Source organism: Schistocerca nitens, chromosome 9 (genome assembly GCF_023898315.1).
Source record: "Schistocerca nitens isolate TAMUIC-IGC-003100 chromosome 9, iqSchNite1.1, whole genome shotgun sequence".
NCBI classification, from domain to species: Eukaryota; Metazoa; Arthropoda; class Insecta; order Orthoptera; family Acrididae; genus Schistocerca; species Schistocerca nitens.
Window position 1 is genome coordinate 350,579,784 of NC_064622.1, and position 20,856 is coordinate 350,600,639.

At 42.7% G+C, this 20,856-nt stretch overlaps 1 protein-coding gene across 3 annotated transcripts in view; it reads left to right on the plus strand.

The window, feature by feature from the left end:
* Positions 1-20,856, plus strand: part of LOC126203628 (transcription termination factor 2) — a 307,259-nt gene that overhangs the window by 89,038 nt on the left and 197,365 nt on the right. For all 3 annotated transcript variants that reach the window (XM_049938002.1, XM_049938001.1, XM_049938003.1), the window contains 2 exons: positions 2,373-2,579; positions 8,565-8,711. In XM_049938002.1, the coding sequence (XP_049793959.1) occupies positions 2,373-2,579; positions 8,565-8,711 (354 nt within the window). The remainder of the gene's footprint in view (positions 1-2,372; positions 2,580-8,564; positions 8,712-20,856) is intronic.

Consider the following 20,856-nt stretch of genomic DNA (forward strand, 5'->3'; position numbering starts at 1 on the left):
AATAAACAGTAGCTTTGGTGTTAAACATTTAAAAAGTGTTTCCCTCAGTATTTAAGAGCTACAAGATGTGACGTACTGAAAGCGCATGTATCACTCCAAAATGTTAGTCCTGACATGCTGGAATCGAGTTTCAAGCAGTCTGAATCCAAATACATTTTGTGGTACAAGTATACCCACAGCACACACTATGTCAGCATGAGCCATGTAGTGAATACGAAAACAGCCTTCCAATTTCATAAAAATAAAAACTTCATCAGCAATTTACACAGAAACAAAAGTGATAACATTTGTCCATTTTAAATACCCATCTGATAAGCCCAGTGAGCTACAATACTATTACTGTGCTGTCATAGGGCTCACATGTGTGTTAAAATGTCAGGGTGCTTATAAAACCATGTACATTCACATTCAGACTGCTGGGAACTATGTTCCAGCATGTAATGACATAACATTGTAGAGTGGGCTTTAAAATCCCCTGTAAACACTACTTACATTCCCAGTTTTAGTTTCAGTTACCTCATTTTATTATTCGAGCTTCTTTATTTGCTGATAATGTTTGCTTTCAGTATGCTTGAAAATAACAGATGTTGAAGTTGCAATCACAATAAATATTTTTTTGACAGCCATAATCAAAATGCCTACATACAATAATTACATTAAGGCTTTACACCTAGTCATCATCAAAATTTTAAACTCTTGAGATGATGATAGCGGAGTTTCAGGTGTGATGTCTTTGCTCTCCTGGAGGTGGGCAGCTATATGTCAAGTCTGCATTGTGTTCTTCCTCTTCTTCCAATATGCAGAAGACCAACAACACCACTCTGAGACAATGTGACAGCTTCATGGAGCTTCCACAGACATGTCTTATTAGTTGATTCATACAAGAAAACAATATTCCCCAATAAGGTGTTTTAAGCTGAAAATGCTTTTAATAACTACAGATAGTATTACACTAAGAGTAAAGGGTCCTGCATGGTGTTCTTTATTCTGAGATGGTTTGTCAGTTTGTAGTTCATTATTAAACCTTGTAGCAAACACAGTGTTTTAGGAGGTTAGAGGAATTGTCCTCGAAAATTATATTTACATTTTACATGAAAATTTGGTATAGTTCCTTGGCCTCATTTTCAATCAGCTAATGGACCAGTCTATATACAGAGGCTCATGAACTCCTATTGTAGCAGTGCCTGGTCATTGTGTCAACAATCTACGAAAGTACTAAAATTTTCCTGCTCTGCCCTTGTGGTACAGGCCCTACCTCACACTGTTTCACCCTCTGCTTTCATATCATGTGAAATGATTTAATTATTTTTCTGTTTTACTATTTCTCTTGCCTTCTTTGATGTAATGAACCTGTGTGTTTTAAATCTGAAAGCTGTTGCCATCTGATTATTTAAAAAACATAACTACTTTTTTCTACTTTATTATGTGTTAAATTTCTTATTCTTTATTATAAGAGGTGATCAAACAATTTCCATTTTAGGGCATTGCTGCAACATGTATGCAGTGTAGTGTGACTCTGATGCTGGTATATAATCACTGAGATGGAAAGGGATTAGTGTGACATTTGTATCTTTCCAACATGAGTACAGTAAATGCAGAAATGTGAACTATGGTGACGTTATTACCAAATGCTTCCAAACAAGACGAGCATGCCGTTATTCTTTACTTGGTTGCCGAAGGACAAACATTTGTTGACAGCCATTGAAGAATTAAGAATATGTATGACACATCGTGTCTGTTTACAACCAATGACAAGCAATGCTGCTGTTTTGTGATGACACACATTTTCATACCACAAATGTAGCATTGCAGAAGTTTTGCCAAATGGATGGTGACGTTCGAGCACGTGCTCTATAGTTCTGATCTCTCCCCGTGTGATTATCATGCCTTTTGTCCCTAAAAAAGGCTTTGGAGAGTTGAAAATACCTGTCAGACAAGGATGTGCAGCAGGCAGTTATGGACTTCTTCAAGCAGCAGGACACGGCATTTTACCAAACGGTTATCTTCAACCTAGTGCATTGTTGGGATGATTGCCTCAACTCTCACAGTAATTTTGCCTGGTTGGCACACTGATTCTCGACTGTACAATCTTCAAACAGAAACTTTTGATCGCCCTTCATACTTCTAACACAGACAATAGATGAATAAATGGTCAGATCACTTCAAGTATTTTCTGTTAATGTATGTTTTCATTTGGAAAGGAGTCAATAAAGAGAAAAAAAGCAATAATATCTCAACCTTTCTTATTAGTGAATTCTGCTAACGTACACACATAAGACTAAGAGAAAGGCAGTAATATTTACTAATTGTGTGTGTTTGCATGATAATTTTACTCTGTGTAAGTTTTGTGTCTGTTTAACCTTGTGTTTCAGCATCAGAATATGAAGTCAGTGGCAGACTTCTTACAGTTGATGCCTTAGAGCAACTGCATAAATCACTAGAAACTCGACCGGCTGACAATATTTTTGATGACGACCCAAAAGGATTGAAAAGCAGTTACAGACTTATGGCTCACCAGAAGCATGCTCTTGCTTGGCTCCGCTGGAGAGAACGTCAAAAGCCTCGTGGTGGTATCCTTGGTAAGGCCTCTGGAAAGGTGAAACTGTCTAATGACTTACACTGTGTTTGTTATGGTTAATTAGTTTAGTGTTCATGTGAATTCTGTAATTGTTGAACAGTGAGAGGAGATATTAGACTCATCCTACTGTGGCAGGAGAAATTTACAAAGTAATATTAGAGAACTTTTGTCATCTTTATGGAGTAGATGTCTCAAGTTCCCTTTATGCCAAAATGAACAACACCAAACTTTCAACAGTGAATGAAAATTCTCTCTGGTGTAAATGCTAGAACCATATATGAAAATGGCATTCAGTTGTGGGAAATTCACATTCATTGTTGTTCGCTCGTGTTCTGATGGTAGTAAGTTTTTCAGCGAACTGTCAAAGCAAACTTGTGTCCCCTCCACTTTTGTGCCAGGCAGTGCAGATAGTTTTCATCTGTTATCTTTTCCATTGTTCTTGTTGCTGACAAGGGTTCTGTGAGTGATCAAGTGATCCAAAGTGAGTGTAATGTTGCTGAAAGAAGAATATAGGTGTCATACTTCAGGGCTGGCCATGGCATCCCAAACCACACACAAGCTGGATGTGCTGGCCGAGGTACCTTTGCTCAGTCCTTCTCAGAAGTACCTGGTACACCACGACATTTCATGTATTATTGTAGGGTGGCATTTTTAAGTTAGTAAAACTCTCTTCACTTAGGCTGAATCGCGGTGTCAATGCTCTTTACTCTTTGTTCGCGGTATGGACATTCAGATATTTGCACAAAAATGGGCAGTCTACCGATATATCATCACAACAAAGTAAAACTGAACGTGAATGATAGAAGAGTGGGTTAAGATCGACAGTATCTATTATGCAGTTGCATAATTGACAGGTACTGCAAATTTGCTATGAAAAGACATAATACCTTACAGAAAAATGTAAAGATTTATTTGAAAATGAAAGAGCAAAAAATTACAATTATTGACAGACGAGATTCATTGTTCTGTTCATCAAGAAGCACTTTGTGGTAAATTTGCAAGCATGGAACACATACAGAAATTGGTGGTACCAATAGTAAAATTTATGAACTTAAACACAATATTCCACAATCAGTTGCAATAGTTTTTTTATCCAACTGAAAGAAGAATATGGAGACTTTATATATTACTGCACACAATGTCAGTTAAATTGAGGGGCATAGCTGGTACGATTTTTCAATTTATAACTCATTGTTGTTGAATTTAGGAAGGAAAAAGGAATGCAGTAATGAAGATTAGAGCATGCAGAATTGATTGCAAACCTCCAATTTTAAGTGGATTTGAATGCACAGTGCCCCCATTAAGACACCTCAAGGTGAGAAGGAACTTATTTCTAATTTGATGGGGATGGATTTAAAAAGAAAATCACATTGTGGAAGGGACAAATTTGAAATTTCCCTAAGGTCAACTGCATTTGAGGAAACATGAGGTTTGAAGAATTCATTGTGGTATTGAAAGAATTGCAAGGATAATTTTCTAAATGTTTTGAGGATAGTGCCGATCTTATATATCTCAAAATTATTTTTGACACATTTTGTTGCTTCCATTAAAAAGGCCACTTTGCATGTGCAGATGTAACTGGTTGACCTACGAGTTAATTTCCGTTTTAATGACAGATCTGTGTACATTAAAACCATCCAGCATGTCTACATTGTTTTCGTCGAATAGTGTTTCCATATCTCCATTATGCAGCTGCAAGAGTGCTACAACATTTTGAACAACATGTCCTGTGCATGTGAAAGACCTTTTATCAATTATGAAACTAAATAAGTCAAGATTACATGGGAGCCTTTGTGCAAAAGTCTGTCAAACTGTCTGTTTCTGCCCATATGCTGATCTTTGTACCAGATAAAAATTAGATTATGTCTTCAGTGTGCCGAAAATATTTAAATAATCTAAAATTGCATTTTGTTTGTGGCCCGTGTTGTATGCAATGCTGTTGCATAGCCATTTAAGTGTGGCTTGTTGGCAGTTTCCCTTTCTACCCCCTCCTCACACTCTCACAGCATACTGCAGTGGTGGGGGGACTGTGCAACCAGATTGAGCACTATGGCATTCGTGACAGGGCACAACTCACGAGCTGCATGTTTGATCGAACCTGTAATACATGCTTCTGGGATTGAAGAGATCCACAGATTCGAATAACCTAAGAAAATGTTTCACAACTGCGATGAGCTCAGTGATGCAGTACATTCATCATTGAATGTGGGATAAATTCAGCTACCATCTAGACCAGTGGTGGTCAGCCTGGTCCCTACCAGCCACTAGTGGCCATTCCAACATTCATAGTGAGTGGTAGGAGTTTTAAAAACAGTTTCATTAGCTTTTCATAAAATTTTGACTTAAAGTATATGGTAGGTGGTTACTGTTAAATGCTTGCTGTAACTCTACTTTATAAATTTTATAAAATAAAGCTACTTCTCAACTTTATAAATCACCATTACTGTGCAACAAGTGGGCGGTTAGAAAATTTTACTACTAACAGAGATACAAAAATTGGCGGTAGGTGAAAAAGCTGACTACCCCGGGTCTAGACATTATCCTTGCAACCAGGAGAGTGCATATTGAACATCTGTGAATGTCAGTTTGTGTGTAATCAAGTGTAATTTATGGAATTAAAATGCAACATATAGTTCAGAAAATATAGCCAATTGAAACAGTGTCCATCGTTTTGAATGATCCTGTATTATTACATGAAACTTGTAAGATGTACAACATTCTTTTAAAATACTACGCAGCAGGTCCTTCAATATGCAGTAAATGAAAAGAAAATGCAAGCATTCTCATTGGTTATTTCCTGCCCTCACTAATGGCATTCCTCTCGAAAATGCTACTTTCTGCCATGAATTTTTGCAAGTTTATCGCTGGAAAACACCTGACATCTTTGTAACATCCAATCACACCCTTTTAAGATTGATTAAGAAAAGACCAACACATCAACTTCAATCTGGACAAAGCCCAGTTTCACTTGAAATTGGCGCTTGTGTCGCTAAATGTTCAGTGGATGACCCCATGACATGGCTGGGAAAGATACATTATATTGTTTCTCGTATGTCTGTAATTTTCATTTTTCAAGATTCTGAAAGTGCTTAGTTTAATCTTAAGGAGGTTCTGTAGTCTTCTCCTGCCTTGTGAATTTATTTTGCCCCCTAGCTTTAAATTCTATTTTCACCTCTTAATGTGTTTCTGGACAAGATTTGGAGGATAATTTCTGCCCGTGAAAGTCTCAGAGAGCTCCTTAACTTATTTAGAGAGAGCTGCCAAGGGTCTAACAGAGGCCTTCCAAGCTTGTCCAGAAACAGATCTGCCATGCTTTGTTTCTCCAGTCACCTACCCACTATCTAGCCACAAACAAGTGGTCCTCTTGTGACTCAGTACCACCCAGGACTGGAGCAACTGAATCACATTCTCCACCAGTGTTTCAGCTACTTCTCATTGTGCCCTGAAATGAGAAGTATCCTACCCACCCATTCCACAGTGGTATTTCACAGTAACCTTTGCAATATCCTCATCTGTCCCTACTGCACCACTGCTCCCAACCCGTTGACTCATTGCTCATATCCCTGCAAGAGACCTATATGTGAGACCTGTCCCAATCATCCTCCCATTACCACCAATTCCAGTCCTGTCACAACCAACTCCTACCCCATCAAAGGCAGGGCTATGTTTGAAACCAGTCATGTGATCTACAAACTAAGCTGCTGCCACTGTGTCTCTTTCTACAGGGGCATGACAGCTAAGAAGCTATCTGTCCCCTGTAAGGCCACTGACAAACTGTGGCCAAGACACTTTTAAACCATTCAGTTACAGAACACACTGCCCAAATTGATTTGCTTCACTTTGATGACTGCTCCTTAGCTCATGCCATCTGGATCCTTCCTATCATCACCTGCTTTTCTGAACTGTGCCGATGGGAACTCTCCTTACAACATATTCTTTGTTCACTGCTCCCACTCCTGTACTACACACACCTTCTATCTCACAAACCTAGCTACATAGTTCTTTCCCCTCCTCTACTTCTCCCTTATCCCTTCTGCCCTCCTCCCTCCCTCTTGCCCACCTCCCTTCCCAAAGAGCCTGCTGACACTGCACGTAGCAGCCCTATCCTATCTCAGTGGTGTCCCTGCATGCCCCCACAAGCAGAACTACACCTGACCCCGTCCTTCCCCTTCCCCCTCTCCACCCCATACCTCTTCACCACCTCAGCTTATGTTAATTGCAGTCAGGTCTTATTACCTGGGAACAATAGCCACAAGTGTGTGCACATGCACATGGTGTGAGGATGCGCATGCGAGTACGTGTGTGCATTTATACTTCGGAAGTAGGATTTTGTCTGAAAACTTAAATGTTTTAGTGTTCTTTTTCATTTTGTCTGTATGTGACTTAGCATTTCTTCTGTATGGTGAGTAGCATTTTCTCGTTTACATATTGCAGTCAGGAACAAGGAAAGAAATTTAACCTGTATCCTTGTATTGTAGCACCTGCAGTTTCTAAGTTGTTGATGTTTTCTTGTGTGTTGATTGCCTACTATGGTGAAATTAGTCAATTTGCTGTCCAATATGGGCCTTCTAAACTGACAGGTAGGGAGTAACAAAAGTTAATACAAAATTAACATTTACAGCAGTTTTTGAAAATAAATTTATTTGAAGTCTCCTTTTTTATTTTTTTGGTGGAATGGAGTGAGCAGTAGCCAAGAATCAGCTGGTAAACTCTCTGCAAAGATCCATAAAACACACAATTTCTCAGAAACCTGTTTTAATAGGCAGTTAAGCAACATTTTGTAGAAAGTGTCATTGCTTTGCATCTAGAAACTTCGGTCAAAGTTGGTTCAGAGATTTTGATGTGGTCCATCTCCCCATGTATCCAGCTGTGGATTCCTCTGATGGGATTCAGTGGTGTCCTGTGAATTTTACCCAGCTCTCCAGTAGGGAAGTAATGTGTTCCTTATTGTTTGCAATAGAACTAACAAAATTGTGCCTGGACTTCAGTCATGGAGCAGATAGTTGTGTGCTGTGATGAGGTTGTTTGTGTGACCATATATGTTTGAATTCTGAACTATCTCTACTCCACAACAATGTTTTGTATTTCGCCATTTTGTGCTGACTCCCATGTGGCTTTCGCATACTATCAATCATTGATGAGCAAATAAAATGAATAAAATACAACTGGCATTCAGCTGAAATTGGCCAATTAGATATAGTGCAAATGTAAGCATTAGACTACTCTACAGGTCAGTCTGTTACCATATCCTTTATTTGGTATTCATGTTGGTTGGCTTCACCAACTTAGAATCAATTTATCACATTTCATACTATCATAGATTTTGGGCTACCCTACAATCAGTCTATCACCACAACCAAATCAGATCAATTTCAGGCAAATGCTAGTTTGGTGTACTTACTTTAGTGACCCATGTGTATTTGTTGGCCTTCTGCTCATGCACTACATAATTTTGACATGGCAAATTTCAATGATGTCAATCTTTTCAGTGCCCTGTAAGAAGAAATTGACGATTCTGATTCAGAAGGAGAAGTTTGTTATAGGCATAATGAATGCATTCTGCAACATCATACAAATTTATTGCATTCACAATAACAAAGCTATGATTTTCCAAAAATGTGTTAAAACAGCAGTGCATGTGACCCACCCGGGGTTACTGAGGCATATCTCGGATACGTTAAGATGTACTGTATACTTGAATTTTTGAAATTTCATTTATTGGTACCTTTTTACTTTATTTTTTGTTCTCTCAGAAAACTAAATTTATCAAAATTTTAATTGATTTCTGTATTGTAGTATGTCTACAAATTGGCAATTTCTGTTGTTTGAAAAAATGTATTGGTTGAAATTGAGTACCTGCCATAAAAATGGTTCTGGAAGAGGAATACAGATCATACAATTTGCAGAAGTACTTAGTATTGTCAAAAAAATGTCTGCATAGCAGGTTTTATGCTTTAAATTATTTGTACATTTATATGAATTTCAGCTGATGACATGGGCTTGGGTAAAACACTTACAATGATAAGCCTGATTTTGAAGAGTCTTGAGGAAGATGAACGTGACAGCTCTGATAGCGAAAATTCTGATGACTCCCAGGCCGAAGAAGAATGGATGCAAAGCAAAGACAGAAGATGTAAGTTTTCCTTTGATGTAAAGTAAAAACAATGTAATGTCAAGAGACCATACAAAGCAGAACTCAATTATCCTTGGAGTACTGGCCAGTCCCCCCAGCGGGTCTGGGGGTAAGAATAGGCCCGAGGTATTCCTGCCTGTCGTAAGAGGCGACTAAAAGGAGTCTCTCAAGTTTCGGCCATTATGTGATGGTCCCCTGTAGGATTTGACCTCCATTCTTCAAAATTTTCCCGAAGAGCGAGCCAATTGGGGAAGGGCACCTTATGTGGTGCATCATGTCCATCGCGCATTGAGATCTTTAGCCCACTTTCTCGTCGTTGCATTTCAGTCCCGCTCATTCTCCATCTCTTGGGTGAGGACACCTTCCTGGGTGTGTTTTCCACCTTGCACTATGCAGTGTCGCTTTCTGCGTCGGCGATGGCCATGGACTTCTTTGCACATGATATCCTGCACGGTAGCCAGTCCGTTGTGGTGGGGCCGCCATGTACCCTGTTGCTTGTAGCCCCCTGATCACACAGGGATCACTCTGCTGATGCCTGTGCCGTTAACTACCCACTTATTCCAAAGGGTAGGTGCCCATCCCCTTGGGGCATCGGGACTCCCGGCAGTGGCTGTCCTGCCAGGTAGCCTTTGCTGCGGCTGGGTGGCACCCGTGGAGAGGGGCCCCTGGTCGGAGTGGGTGGCATCAGGGCAGATGACACGCGATGAAGTGTAGTCCATCATCTCTTGCTGGTGGTGAAACGGCAGCAGTCTCTAAGCGTTCACGAGCTCAATTCAGCGCACAGAAGTACGACCACAAATCATTCCCCTCCCTGGCCACACCATGGGAGGAACCTCAGGCTAAGGATGGCAGCGGATCTTCTTCACCCCGATACCTTGCATGCTCAAGAGCTCATGGGGAATCTTTCATGACGATGAAGCCTCAGTTTTTTTGTTGAGCTTTTAGAGGACAAGTTTGGGGAGGTGGAGGGCTTGCCCAAAATGAGATCTGGGTCAGTCTTGATCAAAGCAGCATCGAGGGCCAGTCACGGGCGTTACTCGCTTGTTACAAGCTGGGGGATGTTTCTGTAACCATCGCACCCCATAAGAACTTAAACATGGTCCAGGGTGCTATATTTCACAGGGACCTTCTTTTTGGCATGTCCACCGGAGTCAGAGGGATAATCAGGTTGCCACCGGTGCCTTCATCTTGGCCTTTGAGGGTGATACATTGCCCGATAATATCAAAGTGATGGTCTACTGCTGTGATGTAAAGCCCCATATCCCTCCCCCAATGTAGTACTTTAAGTGCTGGAAGTTCGGCCATATGTCTTCTCGCTGTACTTCCAGCGTCACATGTCGAGATTGTGGATGCCCATCACATCCCAATACTCAATGTTCCCCGTCTCCCATCTGTGTCAGCTGCGGGGAGCACCATTCACCTTGCTTGCCAGACTGCAGGATTCTCCAGAAAGAAAGGAAAATCATGGAGTACAAGACTCTGGACCGACTGACCTACACTGAGGCTAAGAGAAAATTTGAACACCTGCATCCTGTATGTATGACATCGTCTTACGCTGTCGCTACAACAGTTCTGGCACCATCAGCTCTGCCAAACCCAGTCAGCTCTCAGAGCCGGAAGACTACACCTGCTCCCTTGGTGGTGGGGAGGCATTTCCCTCCTTGTTGCACCTGCACCACCTACTTCGGGAGCAACACCCCCGCAACAATCGGGGACATCCGTCCCCACTTCTAAGCCGGAGAAGCGTAAGTCTTCTTCGGCTTCTCTCTCTAAGAAGGGGTCCCTCCCTTCCCAGGTTTCTGCTTGTGGGAAAGATGACACCTGCCAGAGGATGAAGAGCTCAAAAGCAGCTGGCTGAAGAGCTCAAAAGCAGCTGGTCGTAGGGCTTCACGCTCATCCTGTCCCGGAGACTGAGCCAGTGAAGTCCTCCCAGCCAGGGAATCCCAAGGAGCAGCGAGAGAAATCCAAAAAGAAGACCCCAAAGTCCAAAGGAAAAAATCAGTGGCACCCACACAGCCGCTACCTACAAGCTCTGCGTCTCAGGATATGGTGGAATTCTGGAATCGGCTGAGGACCTAGATCTTGCCAGGCCTTCAGACAAAATGAATAGAGAGTGCTCAGGCAGCAGGTGATGCTGAGGCGTAAACTGCCTCATTGAATGTTCCATGCCTTCCCAGTCTCACGACGATGTCATCTTCCAGTGGAATTGCGACGTTTTTTCCACCGCTTGACTGAGCTATAGCAACTGTTAAGCTTTACACCTGCCATCTGCATTGCCCTACAGGAGACCTGGTTCCCGGCAATGCGGTCCCCTGCCCCCCATGGCTATAAGGGATACTACGGGAACCATAGCGACTATAATCGAGTGTCGGGTGGAGTTTGTGTTTATGCCCTAAACTCAGTCTGTACTGACACTGTGCCCCTTCAAACCCCTCTTGAAACTGTGGCTGTCAGAAGATGGACGATGCAGGAAATAACCATCTACAATGTGTATCTTCCTCCAGATCTTGCAGTACCCCTGAATGTATTAGCTGCACTTATTGATTAACTCCGTAAACCTTTCCTACTTTTGGGAAATTTTAATGCCCATAACCCCTTGTGGGGTGGCACCATGCTTTCTGGCTGAGGCAGAGATGTCGAAACTTTACTGTCTCAGTTCGACCTCTGCCTCTTAAATACTGGGGCTGCCACACATTTCAGCATGGCTAATAGTAGTTACTCGGCCATTGATTTATCAATTTGCAGCCCAGGACTTCTCCCATCTATCCACTGTAGAGCACATGACGACCTGTCTGGTAGTGACCATTTCCCCATCTTCCTGTCACTGCCCCAGCGTCAGGCGCATGGATGCCTGCCCAGATGGGCTTTAAACAAGGCAGATTGGAAAACTTTCACCTCTATTGTAGCTGTTGAATCTCCCGCACACGGTAACATCGATGTCATGGTTGAGCAGGTAACTGCAACAATTGTTTCTGCTTGAGAACATGTGATCCCTCGCTCTTTAGGGTGCCCCCGGTGTAAAGCAGTCCCTTGGTGGTCGCTGAAGCAATTAAGGAGCTTTGGCAAGCTCTACAACGCCGTAAGCGGTCCCTTGCCTGGAGCATATCATAGCCTTTAAACGGCTCCGTGTTTGCATTTGCCAACTTATCAAACGATGGAAGCAGGAGTGTTGGGAGAGAGATGTCTCGACCATTGGGTGCCATACGTCATCTTCCCAAGTCTGGGCAAAGATCAAATGTCTTTTTGGGTACCAGACCCCATAAATGGCGTGTTATCTATAGATGCACATGCGATTGCCGAGCACTTGACTGAGCACTATGCTCGATCCTCTGCATTGGAGAATTACCCACAAGCCTTTCGCACTCTCAAACAGCGGCTGGAAAGGAACATCCTCTCATTCACTACACGCCACAGTGAATCCTACAATGCTCCATTTACAGAGTGGGAGCTCCTCAGTGCCCTTGCACATTACTCTGACACAGCTCCTGGGCCTGATCGGATCCACAGCCAGATGATTAAACATCTCTCATCTGACTATAAGCGACATATCCTCATCATCTTCAACCCGATCTGGTGTGAAGGTGTCTTTCCATCGCAATGGCGGGAGGGCTCCACCAGTCCAGTGCTCAAACCATGTAAAAACCCACTTGATATGGTAGCTATCGGCCCATCGGCCTCACCCACTTTCTTTGTAAGCTGCTGGAACATATGGTGTGTCATTGGTTGGGTTGGGTCCTGGAGTCTTGTGACGTTCTGGCTCCATGTAAGGGTGGCTTCTGCCAGGGTCGCTCTACCACTGATAACCTTGTGTCCCTCGAGTCTGCCATCTGAACAGTCTTGTTCAGACGCCAACACCTGGTTGCCGTCTTTTTTGACTTACATAGACCCAAACGACACTACCTGGCGACATCATATCCTTGCCACGTTGTATGAGTGGGGTCTCCGGGGCCCGCTCCCGATTTTTATCCAAAATTTCCTGTCGCTCAGTACTTTCCGTGTCCAAGTTGGTGCCTCCTATAGTTTCGTCCATATCCAGGAGAATGGAGCCCCGCAGGGCTCCATATTGAGTGTTTCTCTATTCTTGGTGGCTATTAACGGTCTAGCAGCTGCTATAGGGCCGTCAGGCTCACCTTCTGTGTATGCGGATGACTTCTGCATTTCGTACTGCTGCTCCAGTACTGGTGTTGCTGAGTGGCGCCTACAGGGAGCCATCCACAAGGCAGGCGCAGTCATGCGCTCTAGCCCACGGCTTCCAGTTTTCAGCCGCAAAGTCGTGTGTCGTGCACATCTGTCAGCATCGTACCGTTCATCCGCACTCATAACTTTACCTTCATGACGATCCACTCATTGTAGTGGCAGCTGGCAGCACCTCAATGCCCTCTGTTGCCTGAGCGACACCACTTGGGGTGCAGATCGCTCTACGCTGCTGCGGCTCTACAGAGCCATTGTCCAATCCTGAATTGACTATGGTAGTGTGGTTTATGGTTTGGCAGCGCCCTCAGCATTGCATTTACTCAACCCTGTGCACCACTGCAGGATTCGACTAGCAGCAGGAGCTTTTAGGGCGAGTCTGGTGACCAGCCTACTGGTGGAGGCTGGGGTCCCTCCATTGCAGATCAGACGTGCACAACTGCTTGCCAGTTATGCTGCACACATTCGTAGTTCTCCTGAGCATCCGTATTACCATCTCCTTTTCCCGTCCACCGTGGTCCATCTCCTGCATCAGCGGCCCAGGTTGGGGCTAGTGATTGTGGTCCGCGTGCGGTCCCTTCTCTCCGAACTGGAGTCTTTCTCTTTACCACCTCTACTTGCGTTCTGTTCATGTACGCTTCCATGGTGTACACCTCGGCCGCAGCTTCGTCTGGACCTTTTTCATGGCTCTAAGGACTCCATTAACCCCGTTGCTCTCCGCTGTCACTTTCTGTCGATTCTTGACTTGTTCCAGGGCTGTGACGTGGTGTACACTGATGGCTGATGGTCACATAGGCTTTGGGTACGTACGTTCTTGGAGGACATATTGAACAACACTCCCTGCCAGATGGCTGCAGTGTTTTCACTGCTCATGCCCTGGTGCGTCATTTCTGCTGTGTACTGACTCATTGAGTAGCCTACAAGCTATTGACCAGTGCTACCCTGTGCCCATCTGAAACTCAGCATCTCTGCTATCTCATGAATAGCAACTATCCTGTTCATAATATTGTTACTTTTCATTCTGGATTTTTCCAGAGTTTTTGAGTTAACTTACGTGTGTTTTACCATGCGATATGCTGAAACAAAATGGCATTTGAGTTGTTAGTGTCATGGCTTCATAATTTTGCGTCCTGTTTTCGAAACCCAATTATTGTTTTATTTTTATCGTTCCTATTTATCTGCCAATGTTTGTAGAAGGTTATTACACAAATGTTTCTTATCAAATTACGGGATACAAGGGTATTATACACTCCGTCTTCAGGCCACGAGTGGCGTACCGGGACCATCGGACCGCCGTGTCATCCTCAGTGGAGGATGCGGATAAGAGGGCCGTGGGGTCAGCACACTGCTCTCCTGGTCGTTATGATGGTATTCTTGACCGAACCTGCTACTCTTCTTTCGAGTAGCTCCTCAGTTGACATCATGAGGCTGAGTGCACCCCGAAAAATGGCAACAGCGCATGGCGGCCTGGATGGTCAAGGGTATTATACACACATCAAAAAAAGTTTTGCATCACCTCAGTTCAAAGACTTCCGAAACCTGTACAGAAAATTGGAATAGAGATCAACATAAACATCATTTCCACCCTTTTTATTGCTCATGAAAGCCACACATTGCATGTTGCACGACCATACAGTGTGACCTCCAGAGGTGGTGGCCCAGACTGCTGTACACACCGGTACCTGTAGTACCTTCCTGTATTTGTCACGGCATACTAGCCTCAAGTTCATCAAGGCACTGTTGACCAGATTGTCCCGCTCCTCAAAAGCGATTCTGCATAGATCCCTCAGTGGTTGGTGGGTCACATCGTCCAGAAATAGCCCTTTTCAATCCATCTCAGGCATGTTCGATAGTGTTCATGTCTGGAGAACGTGCTGGACACTCCAGTCGAACGATGTCATTACCCTGAAGGAAGTCAATCGCAAGATGTCCACGATGGGTGCGCAAAAATTCGTCCATGAAGATGAATTCCTCGCCAATATGCTGCCGATATGGTTGCACTATCAGTCGGAGTATGGCATTCATGTATCATACAGCTGTTACGACACTTTCCATGACCAAGAGTGGCGTACGTTGCCCCCACATAATGCCACCCCAAAACAGCAAGAACCTCCACCTTGCTGCACTCGCTGGACAGTGTGTCTAAGGCGTTCGGCCTGACCGGGTTGCCTCCAGACAAGTCTCTGACGATCGTCTGGTTGAAGGCATATGTGACATTCATTGGTGAAGAGAACGTGGTGCCAATCTTGATTCATGCAGCCTATTGCGCACAGTTTGAGTCTTAACACAACGTCCTCTGGCTGCACAAAAAGCGTTATTCAACAAGGTGGTGGTGTTGTCAGGGTTCCTCCGAGCCATAATCATAGGTAGCGGTCATCCAGTGCAGTAGTAGCCCTTGGACACCCTGAGCGAGGCATGTCATCGACAGTTTCTGTTGCTCTGTATCTCCTCCATGTCCGAACATCATCACTTTGGTTCAGTCAGAGACGCCTGGACACTTCCCTTCTTGAGAGCCCTTCCTGGCACAAAGTAACAATGCGGATGCGATTGAACCACATTATTGACCATCTAGCATGGTGGAACTACAGACAACACGAGCCGCGTACCTCCTTCCTGGTGGAATGACTGGAACTGATTGGCTGTTGGATCCTCTCCGTCTGAAAGGTGCCGCTCATGCATTGTTGTTTACATCTTTGGACGGGTTTAGTGACATCTCTGAACAGTCAAAGGGACTGTGTCTGTGATACAATATCCACAATCAACGTCTATTTTCAGAATTTCTGGGAACCGGGGTGATGCAAAACATTTTTTGATGTGTGTATTAATTGAAAAATTAGAACTGGGTTTCACAATAAGTGTCGCACATTTATTATAGAATATATATGTGTATGATATGTTGGGGGTTACAATCTTTTTAAATTCTCATATTCTGATTTTCAGTCTCAGATTAATCGTTATGTTTTATTCGTATGTTTATACTTCAGGAAGGTTTGGTGCACTCTCTTGGATGATACTGAACATAGAAATGTTTAAAACACAGATAGTCTCAACAAGAGCATCATGCAAAGGCAGGTTTGCCACAATGACATTTCTTCTTATGACTCTGACCCAGGAAAGAAACAAGTTTTAAATTGGTGAAGATTTTGCACATTTGTAACAATTTTGTGGCAAACCATGCATAACGGATCATTTTTCCAAAAACTGACACTTATAATTGATCATGAATCAAGATACAGTACAGGAATTTCATTGAAGAATAGTTCAGATATTTATCTCTTATATGGTACTTCACTTCCCCCATGAACCATGGACCTTGCCGTTGGTGGGGAGGCTTGCGTGCCTCAGCGATACAGATGGCCGTACCATAGGTGCAACCACAACGGAGGGGTATCTGTTGAGATGCCAGACAAACATGTGGTTCCTGAAGAGGGGCAGCAGCCTTTTCAGTAGTTGCAGGGGCAACAGTCTGGATGATTGACTGATCTGGCCTTGTAACATTAACCAAAACGGCCTTGCTGTGCTGGTACTGCGAACGGCTGAAAGCAAGGGGAAACTACAGCCGTAATTTGTAAAATAGTCCCCCATTCGGATCTCCGGGCGGGGACTACTCAAGAGGACGTCCTTATCAGGAGAAAGAAAACTGGCATTCTACGGATCGGAGCGTGGAATGTCAGATCCCTTAATCGGGCAGGTAGGTTAGAAAATTTAAAAAGGGAAATGGATAGGTTAAAGTTAGATGTAGTGGGAATTAGTGAAGTTCGGTGGCAGGAGGAACAAGACTTTTGGTCAGGTGATTACAGGGTTATAAATACAAAATCAAATAGGGGTAATGCAGGAGTAGGTTTAATAATGAATAAAAAAATAGGAGTGCAGGTTAGCTACTACAAACAGCATAGTGAACGCATTATTGTGGCCAAGATAGACACAAAGCCCATGCCTACTACAGTAGTACAAGTTTATATGCCAACTAGCTCTGCAGATGATGAAGAAATTGATGAAATGTATGACGAGATAAAAGAAATTATTCAGGTAGTGAAGGGAGACGAAAATTTAATAGTCATGGGTGACTGGAATTCGTCAGTAGGAAAAGGGAGAGAAGGAAACATAGTAGGTGAATATGGATTGGGGGGAAGAAATGAAAGAGGAAGCCGCCTTGTAGAATTTTGCACAGAGCATAACTTAATCATAGCTAACACTTGGTTCAAGAATCATAAAAGAAGGTTGTATACCTGGAAGAATCCTGGAGATAGTAATAGGTATCAGATAGATTATATAATGGTAAGACAGAGATTTAGGAACCAGGTTTTAAATTGTAAGACATTTCCAGGGGCAGATGTGGATTCTGACCACAATCTATTGGTTATGAACTGCAGATTGAAACTGAAGAAACTGCAAAAAGGTGGGAATTTAAGGAGATGGGACCTGGATAAACTGAAAGAACCAGAGGTTGTAGAGAGTTTCAGGGAGAGCATAAGGGAACAATTGACAGGAATGGGGGAAAGAAATACAGTAGAAGAAGAATGGGTAGCTCTGAGGGATGAAGTAGTGAAGGCAGCAGAGGATCAAGTAGGTAAAAAGATGAGGGCTAATAGAAATCCTTGGGTAACAGAAGAAATATTGAATTTAATTGATGAAAGGAGAAAATATAAAAATGCAGTAAATGAAGCAGGCAAAAGGGAATACAAACGTCTCAAAAATGAGATCGACAGAAAGTGCAAAATGGCTAAGCAGGGATTGCTAGAGGACAAATGTAAGGATGTAGAGGCTTGTCTCACTAGGGGTAAGATAGATACTGCCTACAGGAAAATTAAAGAGACCTTTGGAGAGAAGAAAACCACTTGTATGAATATCAAGAGCTCAGATGGCAACGCAGTTCTAAGCAAAGAAGGGAAGGCAGAAAGGTGGAAGGAGTATATAGAGGGTTTATACAAGGGCGATGTACTTGAGGACAATATTATGGAAATGGAAGAGGATGTAGATGAAGATGAAATGGGAGATACAATACTGCGTGAAGAGTTTGACAGAGCACTGAAAGACCTGAGTCGAAACAAGGCCCCGGGAGTAGACAACATTCCATTAGAACTACTGATGGCCTTGGGAGAGCCAGTCATGACAAAACTCTACCATCTAGTGAGCAAGATGTATGAGACAGGCGAAATACCCTCAGACTTCAAGAAGAATATAATAATTCCAATACCAAAGAAAGCAGGTGTTGACAGATGTGAAAATTACCGAACTATCAGTTTAATAAGTCACAGCTGCAAAATACTAACGCGAATTCTTTACAGACGAATGGAAAAACTGGTAGAAGCGGACCTCGGGGAAGATCAGTTTGGATTCCGTAGAAATGTTGGAACACGTGAGGCAATACTAACCTTACGACTTATCTTAGAAGAAAGATTAAGAAAAGGCAAACCTACGTTTCTAGCATTTGTAGACTTAGAGAAAGCTTTTGACAACGTTAACTGGAATACTCTCTTTCAAATTCTGAAGGTGGCAGGGGTAAAATACAGGGAGCGAAAGGCTATTTACAATTTGTACAGAAACCAGATGGCAGTTACAAGAGTCGAGGGGCATGAAAGGGAAGCAGTGGTTGGGAAAGGAGTGAGACAGGGTTGTAGCCTCTCCCCGATGTTCTTCGATCTGTATATTGAGCAGGCAGTAAAGGAAACAAAAGAGAAATTCGGAGTAGGTATTAAAATTCATGGAGAAGAAGTAAAAACTTTGAGGTTCGCCGATGACATTGTAATTCTGTCAGAGACAGCAAAGGACTTGGAAGAGCAGTTGAACGGAATGGACAGTGTCTTGAAAGGAGGATATAAGATGAACATCAACAAAAGCAAAACGAGGATAATGGAATGTAGTCAAATTAAATCGGGTGATGCTGAGGGGATTAGATTAGGAAATGAGACACTTAAAGTAGTAAAGGAGTTTTGCTATTTAGGGAGTAAAATAACTGATGATGGTCGAAGTAGAGAGGATATAAAATGTAGACTGGCAATGGCAAGGAAATCGTTTCTGAAGAAGAGAAATTTGTTAACATCGAGTATTGATTTAAGTGTCAGGAAGTCGTTTCTGAAAGTATTTGTATGGAGTGTAGCCATGTATGGAAGTGAAACATGAACGATAACCAGTTTGGACAAGAAGAGAATAGAAGCTTTCGAAATGTGGTGGTACAGAAGAATGCTGAAGATAAGGTGGGTAGATCACGTAACTAATGAGGAGGTATTGAATAGGATTGGGGAGAAGAGAAGTTTGTGGCACAACTTGACTAGAAGAAGGGATCGGTTGGTAGGACATGTTTTGAGGCATCAAGGGATCACAAATTTAGCATTGGAGGGCAGCGTGGAGGGTAAAAATCGTAGAGGGAGACCAAGAGATCAATACACTAAGCAGATTCAGAAGGATGTAGGTTGCAGTAGGTACTGGGAGATGAAGAAGCTTGCACAGGATAGAGTAGCATGGAGAGCTGCATCAAACCAGTCTCAGGACTGAAGACCACAACAACAACAACAACATGGTACTTCTGAAGTGATGGTCAATAATTCACACATTGAAAGTATAGGCTAAAAGTAGCTAGAAAGCTCCAATCAACATGGGTCCACAAATCAGCCGTTTTGGAGATAAGACACATTTTCTGCTGCGGTTCAACAGTGTCTAGGAACGTATGATGTCTCTACTCACAGATGACAGCAAGTGGGAAGTTATCGATGCTGTGTTTTGGTTTGTAAAAGTGTTGCAAAACAGATGTATTATCAATGCACTACTGGAAGCAGGCTGTTCTGTTTCTCGGCATTCCAGATTGAAATTAGTGGTTATCATTGAGCAAGTTTTGGAGCTGACGAATGAAATGAATTTTGTTGATAATGAATAACTATACCATGAAGGGAAAGCAGAAGGTGGTTCAGTGGAAGAAATCATGACTAGTGAATGCTAAAATGGTCATAACACTTTGGAAATGTCCGTGTTACAGACAATCTGTGCTTCATCTGTTCCCGATGAGTATTACAAATCAGTTACAAAATGGTTGAACTACGTCACTATACCTCCGAAGTAAAAGTGAAGGTGGTAGCGTTAGCCAGGAATCATGCAAATTGTAACCTACAAACACTGCAAAAGAATGGAGCAACAACAGCCCTGAAAAGGAAGAAGGACCTAAAATTGTGGGAAAATGATATCATTAAAGGAGGGACAAGGTACAACAAATACCAGGCAATAAATAAGTGGACATACGAATGATTTGTCGAATCTCGTCTTTGTAACGAAAATGTAACAACGAGAATACTCCAGGAGTGGGCTGCAGGTGCAGCACTGCAATATATGACCAACAAGGAATTTACGTTTGCTGCATCGTTATCTTGGGCAAGGAATTTCAAATTGGAATATAAAGTTCCTCAACGGCATGTCACTAAATACGTCTTCCACAAGGAGGTAGAAAATATAGAAGATATATAGAAAATGGCAGCTCTTTTCGGAATGCAAATGGTGTCCCTTATGACCAGTTTTAATTGTGATTATGTGATCAACACCAATCAAACAGGATGCGATTATCGTGTGAACATTCGATGCACGTTATCGCATAAGGGAGAGAACAGAACCCTTGCCGCAGTCGGTAGTAAAAAAAAAATATTAACACATTCGTACCCAGCACAGTATGCCATCACAGCCTCTGGAAAAGTGTTGCCTAAGGTTTTCCTGTGTTTACAGGAAATGAATGCTACATTTGGTCCTCAGGTTATAGAAGAGGTCAGTCGCTTAACTGACTCGTTGAAAAATGTTTACATTACTTGCTCCAAATCTGGGAAATTGACAAATGTGATTTACAGAACATTTATTGAGAATGTTTTAAAACTGTACGATGCTGATAAGAAGTTTTGTCTAATACTGGATTCATGGGGTGGACAAACTAATACTCTAATGTATGACACCATGTTTATAGATGAGGAGGGTCATC